The sequence below is a fragment of the Anopheles ziemanni genome, chromosome 2, assembly GCF_943734765.1.
Source record: "Anopheles ziemanni chromosome 2, idAnoZiCoDA_A2_x.2, whole genome shotgun sequence".
NCBI classification, from domain to species: Eukaryota; Metazoa; Arthropoda; class Insecta; order Diptera; family Culicidae; genus Anopheles; species Anopheles ziemanni.
The window spans coordinates 94,013,137-94,039,112 of record NC_080705.1 but is presented as its reverse complement, the minus strand read 5'-3'; the positions used below and the strand labels follow the sequence as shown (position 1 = coordinate 94,039,112).

Below are 25,976 nucleotides of genomic sequence, written 5' to 3'. Positions count from 1 at the left end.
ACAGGACTTTCGATTACGTAGCTCGAGTCGGTTCTGAGGAAACGGGTTTACGCAAAAGAGAATGATAAAATAACTAGCATCCAACGACGGATTTCGTTTTCAACTGATCTTCCGTGTTCCAGTTATATACTTTAGCGTCGTCTTCCTACTGCCGATCCGTTTCCCTTTTCCTACGGAACAGGACGGAGTTGGGGTGCAGTGCATTCTTTATGCTTCGAATAAGAAGATCACTGCGGACGAACGTAGATGCGCAGAAAGCAAGAGATACGCGTGGCCCGATTCCAAATTATAAACAATCCGCATTCCACCCCTCCCTTTTCCACCTCTTTGTAGTGACTGCTTCTTCTCTAATCTGATGTGGGAAAGTAAACGATCCTAGCACGCGATAAGGCGTTTCAATTGAAAACAAAATCCATTTTTGCCGAGCTAGGCTGTATTATTAAACAAGATTCCGCTGCTGGAAGGTACGGTACGCCCGATGGGGTCTGCAAATTTAAACAATCAATAATAAACATACGATGATCTATTGCTTATGCAATGGCCCCGTTTGCAGATCCTTTTTCCCATTCCCCGATCGCCCACGTGCATCCATTTGTGACACGTGCGGAGAGTGTTGGATGGCGGCACAGTGGAAAGGCCGAAACGCTTCGTTTCGCCTCATTAACGACGTTTGAAGTGGATCAGTAGCTGGAGCAAAAGTCCTAACCCTAGAAATAAACGCCACTGCAAGGCGGTAGGTTGCGCATGAGACACCGTGAAGATGTCACCCGTTATCAGTCAAGTACTTGATATTACGGATGCCCTGTGTTAATCACGTGTTCACAGTGTTTTCAAATTAGGAAACCCAGTGGATCCACTATATTACAATCTGTTCGATAAGAGGGTGCCCACGTTAGGTTAGAGAGTAATTTTTGTTTACTGCACTATTTCGCCACATTAAAGTGCAGTATGCAGAACACCGTACAGTTCAGTATTGTACAGCTCTTTCGCAAAGTGTCTCTGTTGCTCCGCAAATATTAGTACAATTGGCTCGTGACAAAAGTTCACTGAAGCACTCGATATTTTGTTTAAGGTAATTATTCCACTCCACTATCGAGCAAACATGATTAGAAATGGATTTTTGAAATTGAAGCAAATTCTCCCCCTCATCCACGAGAGAAGGAACCATTCGGAAGCACTTACCCGTGGGTGCTTGATTTGTCATTTGCGTTTCGTATCGGCGTTTAACCGGCGTATGATAAACACCACCAAACAAGCGCCGGGCAGATGGTGGCAAAGTGGTAGTAATAGCCGGGACGGACGGACGGATGGACAGAGAACTACAGTGCAATGTGCAGCGCGCGTCTTGTCGGCATCTTGCCGAGCGGCGTCAACTTATATTTCCCGCTCGCTCGTTCGCTCTTTGCTCTATCTTGGTAGGTCCAACGACGGGGACGGACGACGTGACCCGCGGGGGGGGGGGGGGGGGACCGACCGCAGCGTGTTCACACTTCACCCGTTCGTTAGATCCGCGTACTCTCTCCGGAGCCGGCTTCGAAGACGGGCGGGCATTTAAGGAGCTCGTGGAAGTACCGTGGTGGTTTAGTTCGGTTCCGGTGCGACATCGATGTGGATCGGATATATTCGTACGTACGTGTTGTGCACGCGATCGACGGTTCAGTAAAGTTTCAATCGTGTAACGTTTGCCAAATAGTAAACCCACATCCGTTTTGCGTCGCGGTTAAACCGCTGTGCAAATGCAAACTATATTCCCTTATCTGAAACTCTTTGCCCAGCACGATTAGCGCTGCGCGGTGGCCACCGTAGAGAGGTTTTGGTGAATTTGTGGTTGACGTTGAGTGTATCGGCTTTTGTTGGTGCAAATCTGACAGTGGACCGTTTTTCAGCTGCCTATGATTTGCTTTCGGTCGAAAAGCTGCGAATATACAAAGTGGTGTGTTGTGACGATTTGTTTTATTTGTTTGCCATCGGGTTCATCCGAGTTTCTCTTTCAACGAGAAATGCCAGATGTTGGGGCAATGTGACGAGAAAGAAAGGAATAATACGGACCATCACATAGTAGGCGCTGATAGTTTCCTCTCAACTGCAAGGGATTTTTGTTTTCTTCTGCATAAATGTCTTGTTTGCGAGAAACCTTATTAGTTGCTTCAGGCTAAATCACTTCCTACGAACAAAGAAAAGCAAATGACCACCACCACGTGGCCATAGTGTGTAATATGTGCGTGTTGGTTGATGTGTGGACTACTCTACAGCATTCCGATACGATAACTTTTCTTCCATAGAAGTATAATTTTGGTTGCATGACTTTATAAATGTAATCTATTTTCCATTTACAGTTTCTGACTAACTCTGGCAGTTGTTCAAATGAAACGAGTGAAGAAGTGACGAATAGATGTTTCGTGCCCCTGTAAAATGTGCACCGTTTATTGCATCATGCGAAGAAAGATCGACTACTGTTTCCACTGGATACCATTTTAGTGGACAGTTACTTTAGTACACCGCCAAAAACTTCCTAATCTCTACGTCTACATTTCGTGAACTCGGCTGTGATATATAAACTAACAAGCGAACTGGAACCGTCTCATTCCACCACCGGAAGACACAAAACCTCTGACCCTGTGTCCTGCCAAAAGTGCTGTGAATATTGTTAAGAAAAGATTGCATTGCAGTCACACCGGAAGTCCTGTGTGTTCAAGCTGATAATAGTGTTCACTTGACGTTAAAGTTTACGTGTAGAAAAGACAAAATGACTGGGTAGGTTTGTCATGTGTTGTCCCATAAGGGCCAAGGTCGGACGATGGAGAGTTGTTGGAATCTTTTTTTTAACACCACACCATGTTCTCAATTCCTGTTTCGCAGAAAAGACTCGGTCGTCTTGGTGGACAAAGGCAGAATGCCACAGATTGTGGCCACCTCGAACGAGAAGGGAGCCGCCACGACGCTGGCCACGGTCGAAAGCCAGCCGAACAAGGCGGCGGAACGGGGAAAGGCACTGCGGCAGGTGATAGCCGCCTTCATCGCTAACATTGGCACGATCAACACCGGCCTCATCTTTGGCTTTTCGGCTGTCGTCATTCCACAGCTGCAGGCGGCGGATTCGCTCATTCCGGTGGACGAGAGTCAATCGTCCTGGGTCGGTACGTATTAGCCTTGTTCCGGTTTATTGCGTGCATGCCCGCGATAAGTAGAACACCGTTGCTTCTGTTGCCACGATCGGACACGGGAGGAAATAGGAAAATCTAACGAGTCATGTGCCCGCACCGGTCTTCCCTCGAGGAACAAGCGACCGAACACAAGGACATCGGAAGTCAATCACTTCCCCGCTCTCTGTATGTGTTCGAGCCTCTGCACGTAAAGATAAAATTAACCGATCTGTGTGTACACCGCACTAGCATCCATACACACTCAACGGCAGAGTGTAAGGGTCAGTAACGAGATGCACCAGATCACCATCAGCTGATGCAGCTCGCAATGAAGCGTTAAAGTGCGCGAAATCAATACACCAACGCAACCGCCCGATAATATCATCGCCACGCTGAGGAGATGGTTGAGGGAGGGAAGAGTGGCCAGATCTTTCACCCCTGCACTCAAAGCGTGTAACGTGTGTTGCACTTTGAGCGGAAGGGTACGAGCCTTCCACAGAGTAAAGTAAGACAACGTTCTGAGTCATCCCTCGGGCGAACAGACAGCCACGTTATGATTCTTCCGGTTTGTTTTTGCCGGCCGGACGCGCCCAACTGCCTAAATCTGGTTTTCCACTTGCATCCGCCAGAAAACATGACTTCGTTAAGAATCAGAGCGCAAAATTGTGTTCCCGGTTGTTGGCGGCGGCAACGATGGGGAAGACGGCGTATCATATTTGGAATTATTTTTAGCTCGACCGCTCCACACCAACACAATACCGACGCGAACGGACGGACGCCGCCGGTTGGCGTAGCTGGCCGCGCAAACCGTCGTTGTTTACGGACAACAATAATCGCGCCTTCCTAGACAACGGCCTTTGCCAACGCTCACTTCGATCTGTTTGTTTTTATTTTGCCTGCAATTTGTCCGCTGCACTCGTCCGCTGTGGATTGGCACGTGTCACCCGATTGATGGTTCCTTCCTCATGCTTTGGGTGTTGATCATCCTGAAGGAAATTTCCGTTCGTTACCTTATCACCAGGGAGGTCGTTGTGCAAAATTATCGAAGATAAGCGTTTACAACTATTGGCTGTAAATTTCGGTCTCAAAAGCCCAATATCCCAAACATTTATCTGTCGTATTGGGAAATGAAAGCTTATCGCGCGTGAACGAGTTCCGCTTGCTGAATATAGCGTTATCTGCTAGGAGAGTTTTTTTGTTCAGCTCGTTACGGTGCCATCGATACATAGGCAAGATAGAGACCAATGAGGTTGGGTGGAAAAGGCTCACCACCCCCGAGGGAGCACGAAGGGACCACTCGATTGATGATGATAGTGGCGAAGACAGCAATTGTTTGAAACAATCAGCAACATTATTCGCGTACCCCATTAAACGGCGATATATCTACACCGCCCTCCAGGACGCTTCACCCTGACCCAGTTCCGAAGCTCCCAGTGACCAAGCAGCCTCAGCAGCTGACCGCGGTTCGGTTGTTGATGCTGCTCTCGCGGAGCATCGACGAACGAATCATCTAGAGCCTGTTCTATTGATTTTGCCTTGCGTGCGACATTGCGTCACAAAGAAGACGAACGCTCAGCGGGGACAGCGGGTAGTAGGACATCCTGCCAATGGCACCGACCGGCGTCGTCTCCCTCCAACGGATGGTCACCCGGTGCGATCCAGTTTGAAGCTCAATTGTTTTGTGTTAGCCGACGGTCGACGGTGATGACGAAGCGCTCTCGCTTAGCTCAGTGCCACCTACCGCGAAGGAGACGATAACGAAATAAACGGATGGACGACCCGGCCACCGGGCTTAAACGAAGGAAGCCAGCTCGGCGGGGACGCATCCTCCGGGGTGTGGATCTCTCCTAATTACTATCACGCACATGCGGCATGCCGTCAGTCGAAGTTCGATGATGGGGCAACAACTGCCCACAACATCAATTGTCCTCCGGATCGCGGGGTGGCATTGCCAAACGGTCGGCGTTAGGCAATTCGTCTTCAACCTTTGTCTCTCGTTGGCGAGCGATATGAAAACAGCTGATCAACGATAATTTACGCTTCAAAGTCCAAACATTGTGTGTTGCGTAAAAATAATGAATAAGGCTGCAAGCTCGCGGATTGTTCTTAGTCAATAACGTTATCCTCATGACGCTCTTGTGTTTGGGTTACTGAAAAGAAGAACAACAGCTGCCACGTACGTTGAACAAAATTCCTTCCAAAGCTACCGTGATGATCTGTTTTACAAACAACAGGAGGTTAAAAATCTTTGGACAAAGTAGGCTTTGGAGCTGGGCGACAGTCGGGGATGGCTCAAAAAGCGTTCGGTAACATTCATCCAAGTAACAGACGGTAATAGACTCGTGAGCGAGTGAAGGGAAAGAGACACTTTGACGCTGTTTACCTTTGCCCGAGAAGCTGATAAGAAATCGTTCGGTGAACGTTACCCTCCTTGCCACGGCTAAAGGTGGCCTCCTCGTGGGGGGGAGAGTACTCGACACAACGAGAACGACCGGGAATGGCCAGTGTGGAGTCGGTTGGATGACCGAGATCTCGTATCCCCTGGCCACTGGCGTGGCGCGTGAACCTTACATGGTTACCTGGTTTTATCATGCTTCCCTCGAATGATAGTACATTGGCGAGTGATGTAAGACGCGAATTATAGTTTGTACAGCTCACACAAATGCACACCACCTTCATCGCCGTACCCAACAACAAACATGGGTTTTACAAAACAGTCGGATGTTTTTGCGGCAAGGAAATTTTGCTTGTTTTTTAGAAAACTTTTTTCTCATAGCATACTGTGTAGTATTCACCCATGTAATGGAATGTTTTATGCTCTTCCCCGTCTTCCCTTCCAACAGCATCATTGTCATCGATAGGTACACCGATCGGATGTCTGCTGAGTGGATTTGTGATGGACAACTTCGGGCGCAAGAAGGCGCTGATCGTGACGCAGATCCCGACCATCATCGGCTGGATCATGATTGCGAGCGCCTCGAACGTGGGCATGATCTATGCTGGGCGCGTCCTGACCGGCTTTGGCTCGGGCATGGTGGGTGCCCCGGCCCGCGTCTACACCTCCGAAGTGACCCAGCCCCACCTGCGTGGCATGCTGTGTGCGCTCGCCACGACCGGCATCAGCTTGGGCGTGCTGATCCAGTACACGCTGGGTGCGTTCACCACGTGGAAGGTCCTGTCCGGGATCTCGGTGGTGGTGCCGGTGCTGGCGCTGGTGCTCATGCTCTTCATGCCGGAAACACCCAACTACCTGGTGTCGAAGCAGAAGCCCGAGAAGGCGCTCAAGAGCTTGGCGAAGCTGCGCGGCTCCAGCGTCAACATCGAGCGGGAGGTGGACCAGCTGAAGGCGTTCGCCGCCAAGACGAACGCGTCCGGCAAGAAGAAGATGAGCTTCCACGAGACGGTCCAGGCGCTGGTGCATCCGTCGTCGCTCAAACCCTTCGCCATCCTCACGTTCTACTTCATGATGTACCAGTTTAGCGGCGTCAACACGATCACGTTCTACGCCGTCGACATCTTCCGCGACTCCGGCACCACGATGGACAAGTACACGTGCACCATCCTGCTCGGTGTGATCCGCCTCGTGTTCTCCATGTTCGGTGCGATCCTGCTGCGTCGCTGTGGCCGCCGTCCGCTCACCTTCATCTCCGGCATCGGGTGCGGCTGCACGATGGTCGGCCTGGGCGTGTACCTGTACTTCAAGCACCAGTGGGACACGAGTGTGCCGCCGATCGCACCGACCGCCACCTGGTTCCCGGTCGCATGCATCTTCATCTTCATCATGACCTGCACGGTCGGGTTCCTCATCGTGCCGTGGGTGATGATCGGCGAGCTGTACCCGATGAAGGTCCGCGGGCTGGTCGGGGGCTTTACGACCTGCATGGCACACAGCTTCGTGTTCATCGTGGTGAAAACGTACCCCTTCCTAACGCACGTCCTACAGCGCCACGGAACGTTCATCCTTTACGGATGCTTCTCGTTCGCCGGTAAGACATCACCACCACACCACTAAACCAAAGGCGGCAAACTAATCCACCGTTTTCCTTCCCTAGGAACCGTTTTCTTCTACAAGTGCCTGCCTGAGACGAAGGGCAAGACATTGCAAGAGATTGAAGACTACTTCTCCGGCCGACTGAAGACGCTGAAGAAGCCGAAAGCTGGCACTGGCGGCGCGGAAGGCACGGGCGATGGCCAGCAGCTGCTTCTGATGGGGAACGGCGCTAAGCCGCCGGTTCTGATGGCGGAGAAAAACAAACTGCTTCCTTAACTCCCAAGCGAGGATGAGCGGGTTCTGAATGCACCATCGAAGGGCTTCCCTAGAACTGTGTTTTTCCTGAAACAAATGTTCCCCCCAGGATCAGATGAGCGGCAGCAGAAGCGTGTGTTGTTAAGTTAAACTACTTTTAACCTGACTTTAGTTTTAAATGTTATCTATAACACAGTCAAACGTTAAGTATTAAAAGACGTATTGCATGTAGACGTGTCTTAGGAAAAACATTTAGCGTGTAAATGGTAGCGTAAGAGGTTAGGAGAAAGATGAAATTAATAAAAGAGGAACGTGCAAAGGGAAAGCTGTTTTATCTGGTGCTGAGCCACATAAATGCACTCGTCAAAGGGGGAGAACATGCACAAGAACACGACAATGAATCGTTAGGACGCTTACGTATAAGTAAACCAGAAGAAAGACTCAATGTCGTTGACCGGAAGGAAAGATCCGTGTTCTGCTGCGTCCTAGGATATATAGGATTAAACTATTACGCCTCAAGTGCCTCAGCAGCAAAAGAGGGGACACATTTGCAAACTCGAGTCTCTTTTGGCCTGCAGAAAATGGTATATGATACTTATTTTCTTAGGTTCGCGGAAGATAGAAGTGTAGTACTTATGAAATCAGTGCAAAATGCCATTTAAAAGCTTTGTAAATCGTTGCACAACTGTGTATTACACTGTTGTAGCTTCTCTCGAGAAAAACTAAAATAAAGCACTAAGTCAGCTACTAAACAAGACAAATTTCTGTTTTTAAATTAATTAAAAAAACATCCGAAAGCACACTAGAAAGAAAAACACGTGGTTTTTATCGCGTAAGTAATCGTTTGAAAACAATTGTTTTAAGTCTCGGACACAAGTCTTGGACACTTTTAAAAAATCAGAAAAAATGCGAGCAACTTCCATAAAATTTTATCGAAAAAATCGCAAATTTTTGTTCGTGTATTTTTCGGTGTAAATTTCGTGAAAATTGCATGCAACTTGCATGCAAATTTTGCCCACTTTCTTAAGACTTGCATGCAAGTTTTCTCGGAAGTGCCCCAGAAAAAATTACATTTGTCAAATTGAAGGGTATTAAGAGCATATTTACCATTTTTACCATTTTCTCGTTTTCCATCAAGTTTCTTTCGTTGTTCAAACACAATAACAAGACAAATTGGTGGTTTTTGTTCCATTTGCTGCTATATTTAATATTGTTTCCTGTTTCACAACGTTCACAATGCCAATATAATTATTCGCAAGCCCTTCCCGCCACTACCACCCTCGATGGAATCAATTACGCAGCAATACACGTTTCCCACGCTTCGCAAATGTCCCACAACAAGCGTTTGTGCACGATTTTACTGAGGATTCTGAGGCTTGGACCATTCGACACTGAGGATAAGATGATCGTAACCGTAACCATTCAAAACTTCGATCGCCGTGGCTGCATCGCGGCGGGAACGGAAATGCACATATGCAAAGCCCTTGCACAGGCCGGTGCTCTTGTCGCGCGACAGGAACATCTTGGTGTGCGGGCCAAACTTCTTCACCAGCTCCTCCAGATCGGCTTCGGTCATGGCTTCCGAAAGATTCGAGATACGGATCGCACTGGTGTCATCGCGGGGTCGCATTTGCCCTCCGAGGCCCTTCGCCTGGCTCTCCTTGATGTGCGGCGGAACGTACTTGCCGGGTTTGCTGGATGTTGTCGTTTCCGGAACCGCTGATGGTTAAAAACGAGACAACGAATCAGTATGATCCAACAAAATCAAAATAAAACACAAGCACTTACGAGCTGGTACCGGTTTAGCGGGCTTGTCGTATGGGGTGCCCTTGTACGGGCAATGGAACGACCAATGTTCTCCTTCGCAGGTTCGACACTTGACAATGTTCTTCATCGAGTCGAGCGCATTCTCAGACTTCTGCTCCTCCTCCTTGTTGGTGACGAACTGCATGAAAACGTCCTCGGACACCAGCGTTGTCTGCGGATTCGGTCCCGGCCGATCGGTGGCCGAGTCGCCAAACTTCTTCAGGTTCTTCCTCCGTGCGACGCACTTCGGCACGACCACCCGGCTGATCTTGTACGTCCGCACCACCTTCACCTTTTTGTCATCCTTGTTGTACTTGTACTCCGTCACGATCTTTTGCCCGTTTTCAACAACCTCCGACGGCGGAGGAAGCGACGAGGAGTCCAACTCGACATCGTCGGCCCAGGAAGTTTTAATATCGTCCAGCGCTGGCATGATGTATCGATCTCTGCGAATGAAAAGCACAAGTTAACACCTCGGCACATACAGTTCCCGATGACGACGTCATCTACGGATGGATTGGAGAGAAGCGTGCGGTGGCGTTCTGTTTTGCTGGCTAGAAGTTGTAGGAAACATGGATTGCCGGGTTTACTTCATGTTCCACAAGAAAACAAGCACTTACATCTATCAAATACGGTATTAGAACCAAAGAACCACGCAAAACTTTACTTTGCTTGACGAAATCGCGAAGAACACGATTTTGCTTTTTGACAGATGGCGAATTAAAATGGTAGCTCAGACTAGTGTTGGCAGAAACGGGATTCGGAAGACTCGCTCCCTAAACCAGTTCCAAAGATTCGAATCCCATCTGACGGAACCAGCTCTCTTATCCTTTTTCTTTTGATAATCGTTGAACCTAGCGCAATTGAAAGAAAAATTAATAGGCTCATTGAACATTTAAAAATATTTACAAGCAAGAGGTCGGCAACATTTACATTTTCCCGGAAACCCAAAGTCGATAGACGGTTCGATGATTGGAAGATCAACTGTGGCAATCGGTAGTTATAAACCTACAGTTATTTTGACAGAATTATAAAGAAATCTGAAATTGAGCGCGCAGATGTAAAAGCATTAAACAACGCAACATGAATTACCAATTTGACTCGGCTGCATTAAAGTTGCAAGCGCTATTAGCCGAAGGATGTTTCGGCAGGTAAGCAAATGTTTGAACTAAACATTAAATGTGTAAACGCCTTCATTTGTTATACCAATTCATTTGTCCTCCCTCAGTTCCGTAGCGCTGTATCGATACTTCAATCAATTGTTCGTTATCAAAAGTGTTCCTTACAACAGTCCCGAATATGCTTACCAAGCGGTGCTGAAGGAGCATACCATTTTATCGCAACTCAATCATCCACGAATCATTCAATACTTTGGGTATTTCCAAACAGCAACCAGCTGGAATATAATGTTGGAGTTTGCGGAGCGCGGCAATTTGGCAACATTCATCGAAAGACGTGCTGCCGTCGGCGCCTTCCTGAATCAGCACACCATCACGGCCAAATTTGGGGACATCGCGGACGGACTTATTTACTTGCACTGTAGAAATGTAATCCATCGTGACCTGAAGCCCGCTAACGTGCTCATTTGTGTCGACAACCGGCTGAAGCTAGCCGACTTTGGAATGTCCAAAATAATGCACGATGACGATCTGAATCGCACGATCGTTGGAACGCCTCTGTACATGGCTCCCGAGGTGGCCCGTGGCAAAGATTATGACTACAAAAGCGACGTGTGGGCCCTTGGGATCATCTTCTATGAGTTGTGCATGCTCGAGCATCCGTTCATGGATTGCTTTGCCCAGGGTAGGAAGAAAAAGTTCCGGGTTCCACAGATCGCGTACAGCCAACACGGTCTCTCACCAGAGATGCAGATGTTATGTGATATGATGATACAAGTGGATTCGAAAAAGCGTTGGACACTGGAAAACATTCTCAAACAACAGCATGTGCAGCAATTACTGGACCGGATCAAGTGATCGCCGTGTGCTTTATTTTTATGTACTTCTCGACCAGACATTTGACCAGTTTGTAGTAGCGTTTTATCTGTTCCTATCCGAGTGTTTACTCTGTTTCCATGACGTTGTTGCCTAATGTAAGTGGGAAATAAAGCAAAGTATTATTGCATATTATAAATCACCTGTCCTTTAGGCATGATTCGAATTGGATAGATGTATAGCAGCCTCGTTACCATTCATTATATCCCCAGTGATCTGCCCAGACTGTAGCATACGGTTGAGTCGGTCCACTTCGTGCAGATTGGTGGCCCGTTTGATCGCCTCCCGGATTTTTTGAATATCTGCTGGTGTGGCATTTTGGACTGCTTGCTTTTCGGGCGTCGTTGTTCCAACCACTCCTGGCATCGCTTGCTTCGCTTTACGCATGATTTCTTTGTGCATTTCCTTTCCCTTTTTGGACTTGAACAGTTGGTTGGCGGCCTCGCGTTCCTTTTGTCTAATCTTTCGGAAATCTAGAAGCCGTAGGCTGGGAAAACGGAAAGCACAATACTCACGATAGTGTTGCTTGGTCGACACAGGATTTGTCAGTAAGCTGAGCGTTTCGAGGTTGGGTAACTTTGTCAGCGGCTCCAAGTCTCCCAACTCCTGTATGTTATTCCCCGTAAGTATAACACTCTGAAGATTGGGTAGTGATTCGTGAAGGTTCTCACTGATTCGTCTGTGGAGGATGTTGGAACATTATAATCTTTCGCCTTTTAAATCTCTCTCCAGCACACATACACGATCCGATTGTTGTTGAGCAGAAGGCACTTCAGTCGCGGAAGCCGAGGAAACCCATCCAGTTTGCGAATGTCATTGTCGGAGAAATCTATCGTGTCAAATTGATCCAGGGTGGCACCCATGTTCTCAATCTGTGGTATTTTGTATCCTGAAACCGTATTGAGCATTATTGCAGAACGAACCTTCACTGAGGGAAGCAACAGCGCTGCCGGTAGGAAAGCCGGCTGTATGACTTACCACGAAGATCAAGCTCACGGTCCCGGCAGGGATTCATGTACTGCATCGACTGATTGATCAGATCTGGCGTTAGTTTCACCATTTTGTGCCCTTTTACAAGCAATTTTCAGTGGCAAATAAATGTTTATGTTTTACCCAAAACTGCAAGTGAAGCAAAGCGTCTTTCGCACACGACTGAGAAGTGACAGGTGAGAAAGCGTGACAGATGTCAAAGGTGATAGCGATCGAGTGACAGTTCATCTCACTAAACCAAAGTGTCTATATACTGTAGAAGGTACAACATGGCTTGCTTGCATGCAATATAGCTGGATATAACTGCATAAATGGGACTTTATAGTATGCGGATCGGAAAATGCTATATTTCTGAAGGACTAGTAACCAATAAAGCGATTACTTTACCAAAAGAATCAACCAATGCGATTGTTGCCGTGTATTGAATATTTTCGTAATGTCAAAATCCATTTGTTCGATTGTATTCTCGATGTCACCATGCTCAATTTCCTCTACCTGCTTCAATGCTACGTAGTCCTTGGTGCTTAGTGACGCGCCTGAGCTGAGCCTTTTTTCTCATAAGAAGCGCTAAAATTCACCGAAAATATTTACACTTTTCAAGTCGTCTCATCGTCACCGTCTTCTCGTTTCGTGAACGTTATCGTCGGTTATCTTCATTCGCTGGGAAAGCGCGCAAACCTGGTACAATTCTTCCGCAAAACAGAGGCCCTCAATGGCCATTGTGGCATTGATTTGTGGAGAGTAGGAATTTCATACGCGGTGAAAAAATCGGCCTCGCCATGGAGTTGCTTCCCGATGTAAGTAATGTTTACCTTCAAGTGAGGCACATTTTGTAACCAACGGCAATCTTGGGATCTCGTTGGGACAGAAACCGAAATCGGCGTCGCATCTTCAGAAGGAGGAGTTGGTGCTTATATTTGAGGAATACCAGCAGAAAATGAAGCTGGAAAGCTTGGATGAGAGCAAGGAGCGTCAAAAATTCTGGAGCGAAGCAACACAACGCCTGAACAAGCTAGAAGGTGGTACCCACAAATCGACCTCCAAGTGGGTAAAGTACTGGGCGGACGTTATCATAAACCTGCGCCGAAAGAGCCGACTGGTGATTGAAGGCCGCTCCAAGCGCATCGGACCCACGCCACTGGAGGTGCGCATACTGCGGGCCGGAAATTGCTACGATGTGCTCGATCAGTGGACAAAAGCGGTCGATAACGGTGGTGGCGACAATGCTACCATGAGCAGCGAGGAGTACTTCCCCGAAGATACCGGCGTGCAAAAGGAGGAAATTGTGGTAGAAAACTACACCGAAGATCAGCTGGACGATGAGTTTGTGGCCACCTTTGGCAAGAGTGAAGATGCCATCCAGCAGCAGACCGTTACCACCGAGCTGCACATACGCAAGCCTTCGATGGCGGAGCTGAAGACCATGGCGCAGCAGCCCGCCCCGACAGAGTACGTCGAGCTGGCTTCGGTGAGTCCTATCAGTGCCACGAGTGAATTCCTACGACCCAAAGTTACACCGCTAAGTACAGCACCGCATCAGCAGGCTCGCCTGAAAGAAGATCTCAAACGCACCTCCGAGAAGCTGGAAACGGTCATGAAGAAGCGAAAAATTGACGATTCCAAGCTAGTCATCGCCCAGGCACTTACCAACATGTCCTCGGCGATGCTGGCACTTTCGCACGGTCTCAACGATCTGGCACAGGCGCTAACGAATGGTGCCATGTCGTGAGGACGCGGAAGCTAAGCCCCGCATGACGCAATCGTCGGATTCTCGAAAACCGTTGATTAGTTTTTAAGTTTTAAACACCGCAATACACAGAGGGTTTAAATGATTTGGATACGCGAGTATGTGAATAGGACCTGGTAGCTGCAACACAAAAACGGTACGACGAAATAAATTGTATCATTTTTTATTTCATAATCTACAGTCACTCTTTTCGTATATGTATCACAATAATGTTGTTTCAGTTGCAAAGTATTTCACTAAACGCATGGAAGGTTTACCTACCGGTCTGCCGTTCCCCTAATAACTGGTCTTCAGCATGCCCGGTAACTAGAACTGCTAAACAAGTACACATTTCATCTGAACAGGTTCAAAAACGCAGGAAAAAAAACGCAAGCATTACTTCATATATGGCTTCCGAAGGGTGAAGAAAACGAGTTGAAATGATCGCCGGCGAATACACCAGCATTCGCCTGTTCGCCTTCTTCCGGTCCCGACACCTCGGAAATGTCTATCACTTTGGTTTTAAAATCTACCAATGCACAAAATCCTCCCAAATTGACCGTCGATAAACGCGTGCTTTTCGCGCTCTTTTTCCAAGAACAATCCATCCATTTCTATGTTCCGAACCGGGAAGAGACTAAAATCTAAATCGGCATTGCAACAACTTATTGACTAATTCACGACCCTAAAACAAATGTGTCCGTATGCAATGTAGCCTAATAGTTAAGAGTCAATGGAGCAGTACGCGCGCGAGAACGTCGAATATTTCATAGAAATGATTTAAAGGAACGCGACATAGTGGAAAGATGTTTCGAGCGAAGCACGGAGGAAGGTTTTATCTGCGCGTCTGAACGAAGAACTTGTTGGCTCATCCATGATCATCACCACGACGCGCAAAAAGGAAAAACACTTATCACCTGTTACTATCCAGATGAGGATAGGAGACGGTGGAAAGAATACTACTTCTAGGAGAATGTCTAGCTTTCAACTAAATTACACGACGCGCTTATTCTCTAAACTAGTCGCCATAGAGTCCCTGTCGAAAGTCTTGGCAACCTGTACCTCTTCTAAGGCTGGCAACGTGCGCCCCCGACGGAGACGGCGAGACACTTCCTATCGCTTGCAGTTATCGTAGAACGAGTACGAGCCGCGGCTGGCAATGTCGGCGTATTCGCGCTTGGGCGCACATAGTTTATTTGGATACTCGATGTTGCGTTTCCTAGAAAGCAAACGGACAGTGGTGTTAGTACCGTATCGGGGAAAGCAAGACTCCGGCGTGGTACTTACTCTCGCGATGGCATCTGCATCGTTTCGACCTGGATCGACTTCACGTACAGGTGGCTGTTGCACCAGAACAAGCAGAGTGTGGTCGGCTCGAGGACGTTCATGTCGTGTGTCCAGGAGAGCTCCACCTTCCGGATGCGATCGCCCAGATCGTGCGGGTTCGTGACGACCACTTGGTACGTGGTACCGTGCTCCAGGCGGGCCGTTCCCTTCGGCGTGAGGTCGATATTACGTAGGGCGCCCCGTTCCGAGAAAAGGCCGGCCGTTAGGTGGCCCTGAACCCACGGTTCGGCCACTTTCGGCTTCGCCAGCTCGACCGTGAATCGATAATGACGCTCTGGAAGGGGGGAGAGAGCAATGAAGGAACGAAGTTATTCACCGGAAACCAAAGCAGCGGTGGCGTGAGGAACTTACGGCAGAAGGGAAAGTCGCGGCCCGTCGCGAGGAAGTATTTACCCGGCTGAGGAGCGACAGGTACGATGGACGATCCGCTGATCACGTCGTTCTCCGAGACATTCTGTTTGGCGGTGGTGATTGGCAAGGACGCGTGGTAACCCATCAGGGCGCAGTTACCGGATGTGCACTTGAAGCAGTTGCCGCTGAGAAAATGCTGGTACGACGGGCACCGATGCGCTGTGGAAGTGAAGCGGGCTGCAGTGAGTAATCGGACGGACCAATACTTACAGCGACGACTTACCAACATAGGGACACTTTCCGTTGATGCTGTCGATGAAGAGTTTGATGGCGCGGATGTGGTTGCAGGCGAGAAGAACCCGGGACGCTTCCTCGATGCCGTCCTTGATCAACGTCAGCGGGATGGTGGCGGCGCCCTCCTGTGACAGCGCGCAACCCGGCTGCTCCTTGCCGTTGTTCGGGTAAAAGTCCAGGTGGCCGCAGGCGTGCGACATGCCGTAGCCGGGGATCTCCAGCCGAAACACGCTGCGTCCATCCGTGTGGATGACGTCGACCAGGGCGGCATCGGACGGGTCGAGCCGCACGATCGGTCCCATGCCCTGGAAGTACGGTTCGGCCGGATCCAGCCCCGTGATGCGGCCCAAGCCGGGTGTCCGCTCGCCGGCATAAGCGGCCGTGTGTGCGCCAAGCGAGTGTCCGATCAGGTGGACGTTTTCCGCCCGCAGACCTCGGTATTCCTGGAGCCGGCGGATCAGGTAGGCGATCTCCAGGCCCACGAGTCGTGTGTTGGCCGTGGCCTGCGTGTACAGTGGCAACGATCCGCCCGCCCAGTCGACGACGATGACGTTCAGCGAACCGCGCGTGATCAGCTCGTCGCGCATCTCCGACACCCAGTTCGAGAGCGGCGTGTCGATGAACCCGTGGATGATGAACTTGGTGTCCCAGTCCGGGTTGAAGTGCGACTTGACGAGTGTGTCCTTCGTGTCCGCCTGCAGCAGCTGGCCGTCGGTCGGGTTCTTCTCGGTGTACAGGATGAAGCGCGTGTTGATGACGCTCCGGGGCAGCGGGAACACGTTGAACGGCCGGAAGATCAGGTGGTACCAGTCCTTCGTGATGTTCAGGCAGCCCAGCTCCCCGTAGCAGCGCGTCATGTTCTCATCTGGAATATGCGGTAAAGGTCACTCCGAAGGTCAACGCATAATCAACGCATCGTGGTTTTATGTAATCCGTTCCCCCTTCCCTACTCGAGGGCTTCCCAAATGCCGACTGGCGGGTTTCGGCACACTTTTCAGCTCACACACACACACACACGCGCTGGTTGACGTGACCCAGTTTCCGGTGAGTTGGGTTGTTTGTTGTGCATCTTCCTTTGCTCTGGCAAATTATCGCCGCGAACATGTTCGCGACCTTCGCGGCATCGTGGGTACGGGTGTGTGCGAGGGTGAGGGTGAGGGGTGAGGTTTCCCTCACTCGCCGTTGACACACACAGACCAGTCGATGGAGATGAAGGTGTGAAAACCGAAGGCCGAGAGAATGAGGAAAGTTCGAGCCGGCGATGCTTCGATGCGTTCGAGACAAAATCGTTCCAATCGCATTCTGTGTTCGCCACGGCTGGTTTCAGGCGCGTTTCATTCGGATAAAAACGTAACATCGGAGCCAAATAATAAATACAATGAAAAAAAAAAACGGCGCGCGTGGTTACTTAACGTTCATCTTGAACGATCTTGCAAATTGCGCGCTCGCGGTTCCCACACGTTAGGGGAAAGAAAAGCAGAGCTGTTACGTGCACGAATGCCGCGCCGGGAGTCCAAACCCTTCCGTGCTTATGCTCAATGTCCCCATATCGTTACAAAATGGACCTTCGACAAACCTCTCTCCTCCCCCCCTCCGCTCGTCGATTAATCTCCCAGCCCACCGATGAACGTTGTCTGGCTCTGGCTTACAGATTTATAGGTGCCAATAATCTCTAACCGGACTGAAGAAGCACTGCAATACCGACGATTAGCGTTCGGTTTGGTTTGCAACAGATTTGTTGCCTTATTGAACACACGGTTTCGGTATAACCCCAAGGGTTGAAGGAGGAAAAGGGTAGAACAAAAGATGGTAATTATCCGAAGGCTCACTCGTTCAGGAGGTTAATGAATTGATTTCGATATTGCTTTGCTGGGCATTTTGTTTTTGTATGTTAGTGATTGGCTTTTTATTTGCAGGCCAAACAAGTTCCCCGTAAAGCGATGGGATGGCATCATCGATCACAAAAGCATAAACAAAAAAAATAGATCCCTTGTCCTTGAAGGAGTTTCATTATGGGTTCGAATAATATCACTAAACTGATGAAAAATTTAAGAGTAAAGTGTAATCAACACCTCTTTGAGGTTGAAGGAAATTATGTTAATTCTTGTTAAAAAAAAGGCCGAGAGCATTGATTTAGCAATAAGCAAGGGTGAGAATGAGAAATATCTTTAGAAGAAGAATTTCTACAACATACTAGGTTCTAGCAAAACATATCAAAATTTTAAAATGTATAAAATGGTAATTGTGTGTTAAACAAAAAATACAACGAACTTCTGGTGACCTTGTGTTTTGTAATGACGAGATAATAACGCAATAATGATAAGAAAAAAACCAAATTGATCAAACGTGAAAAAATTGTTTAACTATTGTTTGCCTCACTTTTTGATAGTAGCTTACGAGACAGTACGCAAGGTAATTGCACGGACGTCAAACAGGTCTCATGTGGAATATATCAAATTTTCCTAATTAATTTTCGCAGAATAAACTAAGTACCTTCATTAAGGTCAAAATAAAACACATTCTAAAATGTCACTTCCACGTGTTTCAGGATAAAAACGACGCTTGATGATTCACAAGCGAAATACCATCAGGTTCTTTTATTTTTCGGATTTCCAACACAACATTCTGTTCCGTTTAGTTTTCCCTTGTAGGGGCGCTTGGAAAAACGCCAGATTTTGCCTCCACCATTATCAAACATTTGTTACGACATAATGCACAGCTGGTACAAGGACATCGTGTGCATGGAAATGTCGTAGGCGATGGGTTGAAAACGAAGGTGCGGGTACTTACATGGCAACCAGGGAAGATTGATGTTATCCATCCGGGCCCAGTTGAGGACCGGATCGAGCGGGCCGGCCTGTCCGGGATCAGCCGAGCAGATGATGCTTATAGCTAATAATGATGAAGCTAGAAAGCCCAACATCGTTTTGGTGTGTCTGCAAAGAAAAGCGCGCGCGGGTGGAGAAACGGAAAACAATGCGAAATTATAAAAATGACAGTACTTAATGATCGAAGACACTTGAGTACGCGAGCAAACAAAAAAGCGTTAAGAGTGACGTGATGATTGCGGGAAAGGAAATCGGTGCTTAACACGCAGCCCCGACCACTACTTGCTGCTGACGTAGGGAACACCCGCTCCCAGTATGGAGCGGTTGAACTACTGAATCAAAGGGGGATACAAAGAAACTACCTGCCAGGGCGAATGCCGAGCTACTGCTGAGGAGGACGTGCGCAGTCATTAATAATCATGCTGCATGCCCGACAGCGCTCGCACGTCGCAACTGGATGGAGTCTTGGGGTGTATGGTCGTGCACCTTTACTCAGTTCCAAGACGTCTTCTTCTAGCAGCCGTTGGGCAGTTCTTCAGACTCCGAAAGTTCCAGTCTTTATCATTCCCAGTCTCCGCGATGCGGGCAAACATGATACTGACAGCTTCCCCCCCTTGCCCGGTTTCCCAACCCTTCCGCGACCACATGCAGCTGTTGTTGACAATCCGTTAACGTTTCGAATATTTGGAAAGGTCGACCGGTTTCTTCTCCTCCCGTGCGATGCCCTTCTTTTTTCTTTCTTGAGTCGACATGGTCTTGCCCACCGATGGTCCGGTGGTGGTAAAGTGATTGGAGGTTGGTTTTCTAGTTTTATTTTGGTAAACATTCTTAACCCTCTCCCGGGAAGATGTGGTGGTTTACAATGGAAAAAAAAGAGTTGTAATTCCTTCGGTGCCACGTTTTGGCAAAAACCCCCAAACAGGGCGTGAAAACCGGATAACAAATGGCTTGCGATTGTTGTTCTCTTTCTCTTTCCACTCAATCATTTATTTTATTCTCTCCAATCGTCGAAAAACTTCACTTTCGATAAGCATTACGGTGGGTTTTAGGAATGCATGACATCAACATATGTGCTCGTCGTCAGGGAAAACCACCACTAATGTTGTGTCGTACGGCCTCTTCGAGCGGTTCGACGTTTCATAACTATACGCTCAGCCACATTGGTGGTGGTCGATCATTAATTTGCTTGGGAAACTCATTCGATGGGATGTGATGGACAGCCCGCTCAAGCTGGTGATTATTGTTCTGCCAACCAAGACGTCACTGTCGGTATGTCAACAAACGGCCGAGGGGCCGTCCATCGATCGGGGCGTTAGACTATCGCTAAAGGGAGCAACTACATCATTGCGGCGGAAATAAGGCGCAAACGCCAACGGTGGAGGCAATCTTGCCTGTCGCTTTGCGAATGCAATTAGAAAAATCATCATCCCAGAAGGAGGGTTTTACGGTAACAGTTTCTCCCCACGGCGCTGCAAAATCGTTGTTGGCGCAAAAAGAAAGTCGAACGCTGGTCGAAATGGCTTCGACGAGGCATGGTACGAAAGCGAACAGAAATCGCTTAGCGAGCGATCGCTTTACTATGCCATAAGAGGGCGGCCATGCAGGCGGCTTATTTGCAATTAAATAATACCCCTTTGCCTCCCTCCGGTGACGTATCTCTCCCGCTCGGGAGATTCCGAATGCGGAAAACATGACCCGAGGTAGAGACGAATGAAATTAATATAAATTAACGGTTGTCACGCGGTGTCCAAGCATTGTTGGTGGAGAAATTGTGCCCCCATGCAATCTAATTCACTTGTTTTGACAGGTGTTTTTGTTGCGATTTGTTATTCGTATGCAGTTGCTGCTTACCTTTCGATGCAGTATTTCTACGACAAGATCCTTGCGCTACATCGTGGCATGTTATTTATTGCACCCCACGAAGGTTCCAACCTCCAACCACCATCGGTGGACAAGAATGATGATTTTATGGAAGTGTGTCAAATAGAATCGTTGTTATGCTTCGCTTCGGAAACAAACGACTTGCGCGAGTGGTGTATGCATTTGAAGCGACGAACCCTCACTCGAACAGGGAGCGACGGTTCGACGGGCAGAGAAAAAGGTACCGTAAATAGCAAATGGCTGCATTTATAAATGCAAAACTCGACTCGAGTCGCGCGAGGAGAGGAGAGCAACTCGTCGTCGGGGTACGAGATCATGCACGAGATGAACGGTGACCCTTTTTTCACAGCACAACCGTAACCACATCAGCTGTATCGATTCGCACAGTTTGACCACACGGTGGTGCTCGGTGATTCGGCGCAAGCTAAATAAAAGGAAAAAAACAGAAAACCCGTGATGTGTGTTGCAACCAGCGCCGGGTACAAAACAAATCCGCACCATGGCGTGCACCGAAACTGCACTGAAAAAGTGGAAAGTCCCGTGGAAAGTGCGACGAGCCGCTTGGAAAGCGAACGGGCCGCGAAAAGACAAAATAAATCGGAGCAAATCGAAAGACGCGGGGTGAAAGAGAAGGAGCGACACTGGTGGGCAGCCGTTCGATCATCAGCGAAACGAACCGAGCCGAACAGAAACGGCGGCGGTTTATTCGCGGAGCGTGGCGCACCCGTTTAGGCGCGGATTATATCATCCCGATGGCGGGTTGCAAGCCGGTGGTGGAGCGCCGGAGCGCCGAAAGCAGGTTAAAGTTTGTGGTCAGCAGCAGCAGCAGCAGCAGCACGCTGGGAGTACAGCGAGTCAATGGTAATGTGTTACAGGTCGCCGGCCACGGACTGACATAGATTTGGGCCATAACTCTAAGTCCTACAGACCCACAAGCTTTTGAGATCATTGAACCAGCGGTGCAACACACCCTAAATATGATGATTGTCTTGGTCGTGGCGGCTACCTTGAAAAATATGACACGAATGTGTGGATTAACTGATTGAGCATCACCTTTTGGCTTTTCGTTTGCCACTCTTATGAAACTATTCACAAAACGTAATCCACACCCTCCTGAACAAGACGAAAAGAACATCATTTTAAAATAATTAGAAAAGAACAGGTTTGAATTTTACAATGATGCGATCTCTTTCTTTGCTTGCTCAACGACTTTCAATTTGATCCTACAGCTTCGCTACAGCTAACGATTTGGTACGATTTATGATCCCACCTAACAAGTAATGCTAGTAAATCTTTTGAAATCATTTCCACATCAAGTTACGCAAAGAGGAAGCTTTGGGATTTGCATGCCACCAAATGATTAATCCTTACGATTCGTACGATGTGGCTTCCCGACACATTGTTGTACTTTGTATAGTTTCTATCTGCATACTCAAGCAAACAGGGTGCTTGAATATGTGTTCATGTTCCCGATCAAGATTTCATCCCTCGCGCAATGAAGCCGGCACCACGGGGCGGTTAAAACTGGTTTGATTATCTGGTTTCCTTCCTTCCTGCCTTCCTTCCCGAACTGCTTCCGGTTCCCGAGTGTGTGTGTGTGCCGGTCATTAGAAAACAAGTTTCCGCCCTCATCGCCACAGGGGGGACTCGCTTTTCAAAGTCTTCAAAGCACATCGACAAAGCCTCCTGCAAAATGGGCAAATTTCCGTACCTTTGCCGGACTGACCAGCAAGCGATAATCGTTCCAACCTTTTCCACCAAGATTCATGAGGCGACAGCAGCCCGCCCCGGGTCTGGGGTGTTGCGTTTCAGCCTTCAGTTATGTTTTCTTAATTTATTTTGCCACCACAACTTGCTTCGGAGCTCGGATGCCCTCACGCGATGCGAAACGCACTTTCATTGCGAACCGCGTTTACGATTGGCGTTTGGTCACTTTTAAAAAAAATCCGACAGCCATCGATGTCGCCACGAGTTCTGAATAGGCCATGGCAAAAACCAATTTCCCGCTCGTTCGAGGTGACCTACAAACGAACAAACGATCGACAGCAAGAACACTTGAGCACGGAATCATCTCGAAGAGAAATGAAACTGTCTCCATCTTTCGAAGGAGAAACGAGTATTCTGCCCCGATCGATCGATCGATGCTGAAACGAACGTTACTTTAACCGTCCGTTGCATATGAGCGCGGCCCGAAAGCAGGTGAAAGAAACGTAAACAAATGTTATGTAATGGGCTCTTCCAGCTCGCCATGCGCCACTTTGAAACACTCGCACACACCAGTGTGAGCGCGATGAAAGTGAAACGAACTCGACCACGAAACCGTGGCCGAACACTTCTGGGGTTGGGCCGAAGGAAAATCCGAGCCGATACTTACGTGGAAGAAACAATGCATCAAATCTGCAGATTCTCACCGGTTCGCAGTGAGCGCAGGACGATGGGGTTGGTCGACGACGACGACGGTGGAGGAAGTTGCAGTTGCGCTGGTGGTCGGACCGATGATGCTTGTTTCATGAAATTAAATTTCTAGGCCAACCCCTAAGGCGCGGGGGGGGGAGTGGCGGACGGGTGTTGTGCCTGCGGGAAGCGGAACTCTGGCCGTTCCTGGAACGTGTGGGAATGGCCGCTACGTGTTACGAGTTCATAAACACTCCGAAAAGAGGCACAGATTCTGTCGATTGTCTGCGTCAATCGTCTACTTCCTTACTGCTAGAGAACGTTGTGTTGGTGGAAGGGAAGAGAAGGAGTAGAGGTTTATAGTTAGAAGAGCCTGAAGACTGAAATTGTGACTTCAAATTAAACGAAACACTCGATCGCGTCGCTCGTTAAAGCAGGATGACAACACAGGCTTTGGATGAAAGCCAAAGTGATGTTGCAATGGACTCAATACCACCATTACATTACACTAAATACGGCACAAACACTACCTCAGCCGGTTGCGTTTGGAATAATGTTTCGAAATGCAACTTTGCTGCACTCTTTCCCTCGCCAACAGCAAAAAAAAACACCTACACATACACGCACGCACCTGCAAACACACTCCTTCCTCTGCCCCCTTCTGATTTTCCTCGACGACCTTACGCGATTGGGAATCCTTTTCCTACAACACACTGTTTGTTTTGCCTTTTTCTTCTTAACAAACAAACAAACTGAACCATTTCGAACGCCGGAATATGTTCGGCTCGGATGCACTCAAGGTTTGTTGAGTTGTTTTCCTTTCGGTACCTTCATAGCCGTCCAGTTTCCTCATCAAATCAGGTGGTGCTTTTTTTTAACACGATGACCCCCGTCGAGGTGCTCTAAAGCTTCACGATGGTATCTTGTAAACACTTTTCCAACCAATCCCTTCCTTCCCCGATGGGTTTTACCGAAAGGAAAACGGCTCGGTGCGTGCGCGTTTTCTACAATTAACACAACTTTCTACGTCTTTGTGAAGAAACCGACGACGTTGACAATTTCCACAAAGTCTTAAAGGGGGTCGGGTTGGAAGTTAACGACCCAGTTTTCTTTTCATCGTTTCCGGTCAGTGATCTGTCTGGCACGATATGAATTGGGATGTAAAATAAACTCACTCTCACACATCGGGTTAAACTGGGTGGCGAAATAGGGGTGGTTTGCGCCCACGGCGCGCGATATCCCCTTTACGAACAACGAAAACTTGCGACGTTTGCTCACTTTCACTGCTGGCGATCAACTAAAGCTCAGCATGCTGAGCGCGATGCATTAAAAGCATTCCACTTCGACATGCTTCTTCTAGACGATGAGGTCCTTCTTCTCTCTGGCTCAAGCGTGGTTTCTCTCTTTCTTTGGTTTAACAGCGAGAGAGAGAATGTAATGTCTTGGAATTTCGTGTGCAAAGCAACCCTTCTTCGTGGTTTCTACGAGCTGCGCACGTGGTTTCTCTCTCGCGCCAACCCTCTCTCTCTCACACACAAAAACGTGATCGCACTTTTGGTGACTTCAATGCGCGCACTGGAAAGATCTATGGAATTCAACACTTCAATGCGATGCACTTTAAACCGCCGGGAAACATGATCTGCAGCGAAACACGAACGAAAAGGCGAACAGTTCGAGGACAAAACTACAAAGCATTGAACATCGTTCGGCGAATGAAGAGAATTAACCCAACCCTCTCGTGTCAGTAACATTTCATAATGCACCTAATCAACCAAGGGGAAAAGGCGCAGTGTTTAAGTGTTTAAGAAGACCAACAGGTCAACGTAATCGGTTGAATGAATCGAAAACGAAACTAAGCTCACCATAAACGCATACATTTATCTGTTCTCGGCCAACGCGCGGAGGCTCGCCATCCTGTGGAAGTGGAGTGGTCGGACATTTTACTTGCTAATGTGCTGCATCCGTCCCCACACGAGCATGAAAATGCCAGATTTCGTCGAAGATTTTGAAAGAAGATCAAAGCCGACGATTTCATCCGAGCCCCGGTTAACCTTGAGTTCTGAGACTCGGAGTCGGTGTCGCGGGATCTCGGGGTGCTTAAAAATAGTCGATTCTCTTGAACATCCTCATCTTGCATATCTTGCTTGAACACGCAACAATCCGAAACGACCGGCGGATTAGGATGGAGAATCAGTTGGAATCGAAATTCCTCTTCAACTCTTGGGCTTGAAGCTTCTAAACTCAAGGGCTCAAGGGAAAGAGGAGTGAAGGGCATGGGGTTGCACAACCCTTGGGCATGCAGACACCACAGCTTCACTGCACCCTCGCGTACCTAAACACGACCTTACCACAACCACGGGCCTCTTTTCGCCTCCCCTCGTTCGGTAAACCTGTTTCGGTGGAACATTCTGTCTGCTTCTGTATGCTGGCGTTTCGATGCTGGACACTTTTCCAACGGTTTCTAGTTTCCCTTGAAAAGGTTCTAGAAGCCGATCGAAACCGAGTAATAGAATGAAAAACAACCTCCACCATGCGCGTTTTCACAGATCGAACGGTCGCGAGCGGGTTGATGACCGATTTGAGTTTTCACTTTTCATTTTCGTGAGAAGAAGCTGTGCATTCCTGTGGCGCGCTGGACCTGGGAGGAGTAGACCGGCCGGGAGTCGACTCACGACAGCAACAACTGTTGGAAAGGAAAATCTACATCGCGTTGCAAACGGGTTTTCGTTGCTGCAATCGCTGTGGAACGCGAGCTGCTGAGTCTTGATAACCAACATGGCCTGAGAGAGGTAAGCATTCCCCGAAAAAGGAAATCAGTTAGGATTAATGGTCACAAGTCGTTTAACGGGTACGGTTGTTGCTGGATATCGTGATTGACGGTTATCCAAGACGTATTATACGAAGTATCTGTTGCTAGCCTCTCCCTGTGAAGAAACATTAAGAAACACTAAGGACTTGAAACTTTTAGATCCGCTT

At 48.4% G+C, this 25,976-nt stretch overlaps 6 protein-coding genes across 7 annotated transcripts; 3 read left to right on the top strand and 3 right to left on the bottom strand.

The window, feature by feature from the left end:
* The first annotated feature begins 2,578 nt into the window (after nucleotides 1-2,578).
* LOC131282060 (facilitated trehalose transporter Tret1-2 homolog) lies at nucleotides 2,579-8,142 on the top strand. Its single transcript, XM_058311449.1, has 4 exons — nucleotides 2,579-2,754; nucleotides 2,860-3,137; nucleotides 5,987-7,129; nucleotides 7,196-8,142. The coding sequence occupies exons 1-4, from the start codon at nucleotides 2,747-2,749 to the stop codon at nucleotides 7,408-7,410; spliced, it is 1,644 nt and encodes a 547-aa protein (XP_058167432.1). The 5' UTR covers nucleotides 2,579-2,746; the 3' UTR covers nucleotides 7,411-8,142.
* Nucleotides 8,143-8,678: 536 nt separating this feature from the next.
* Nucleotides 8,679-9,911, bottom strand: LOC131290158 (eukaryotic translation initiation factor 3 subunit G). The gene is made up of 3 exons (XM_058319480.1): nucleotides 9,816-9,911; nucleotides 9,178-9,641; nucleotides 8,679-9,108 (listed from the first exon to the last, which is right to left on the bottom strand). Exons 2-3 carry the CDS (start codon nucleotides 9,626-9,628, stop codon nucleotides 8,747-8,749), a joined length of 813 nt encoding a protein of 270 aa, XP_058175463.1. The 5' UTR covers nucleotides 9,629-9,641; nucleotides 9,816-9,911; the 3' UTR covers nucleotides 8,679-8,746.
* Nucleotides 9,912-10,218: 307 nt separating this feature from the next.
* LOC131294166 (serine/threonine-protein kinase Nek5-like) lies at nucleotides 10,219-11,344 on the top strand. The gene is made up of 2 exons (XM_058322214.1): nucleotides 10,219-10,346; nucleotides 10,424-11,344. The coding sequence occupies exons 1-2, from the start codon at nucleotides 10,279-10,281 to the stop codon at nucleotides 11,169-11,171; spliced, it is 816 nt and encodes a 271-aa protein (XP_058178197.1). The 5' UTR covers nucleotides 10,219-10,278; the 3' UTR covers nucleotides 11,172-11,344.
* On the bottom strand, nucleotides 11,143-12,327 carry LOC131294177 (probable U2 small nuclear ribonucleoprotein A'). Of its 2 annotated transcripts, XM_058322233.1 has the most exons (4): nucleotides 12,168-12,327; nucleotides 11,931-12,078; nucleotides 11,384-11,868; nucleotides 11,143-11,282 (listed from the first exon to the last, which is right to left on the bottom strand). In XM_058322233.1, the coding sequence occupies exons 1-4, from the start codon at nucleotides 12,247-12,249 to the stop codon at nucleotides 11,257-11,259; spliced, it is 741 nt and encodes a 246-aa protein (XP_058178216.1). In that variant the 5' UTR covers nucleotides 12,250-12,327; the 3' UTR covers nucleotides 11,143-11,256. The 2 variants fall into 2 exon arrangements, with proteins under 2 accessions (XP_058178216.1, XP_058178208.1); XM_058322225.1 differs by having other exon boundaries at nucleotides 11,143-11,868.
* Nucleotides 12,328-12,701: 374 nt separating this feature from the next.
* On the top strand, nucleotides 12,702-14,100 carry LOC131292448 (uncharacterized). The gene is made up of 2 exons (XM_058320826.1): nucleotides 12,702-12,976; nucleotides 13,048-14,100. The coding sequence occupies exons 1-2, from the start codon at nucleotides 12,959-12,961 to the stop codon at nucleotides 13,906-13,908; spliced, it is 879 nt and encodes a 292-aa protein (XP_058176809.1). The 5' UTR covers nucleotides 12,702-12,958; the 3' UTR covers nucleotides 13,909-14,100.
* A 918-nt stretch (nucleotides 14,101-15,018) lies between these two features.
* LOC131288576 (pancreatic triacylglycerol lipase-like) lies at nucleotides 15,019-18,820 on the bottom strand. The gene is made up of 5 exons (XM_058317722.1): nucleotides 18,688-18,820; nucleotides 15,887-16,762; nucleotides 15,604-15,822; nucleotides 15,193-15,526; nucleotides 15,019-15,124 (listed from the first exon to the last, which is right to left on the bottom strand). The coding sequence occupies exons 1-5, from the start codon at nucleotides 18,818-18,820 to the stop codon at nucleotides 15,019-15,021; spliced, it is 1,668 nt and encodes a 555-aa protein (XP_058173705.1).
* Between the last annotated feature and the right edge of the window lie 7,156 nt (nucleotides 18,821-25,976).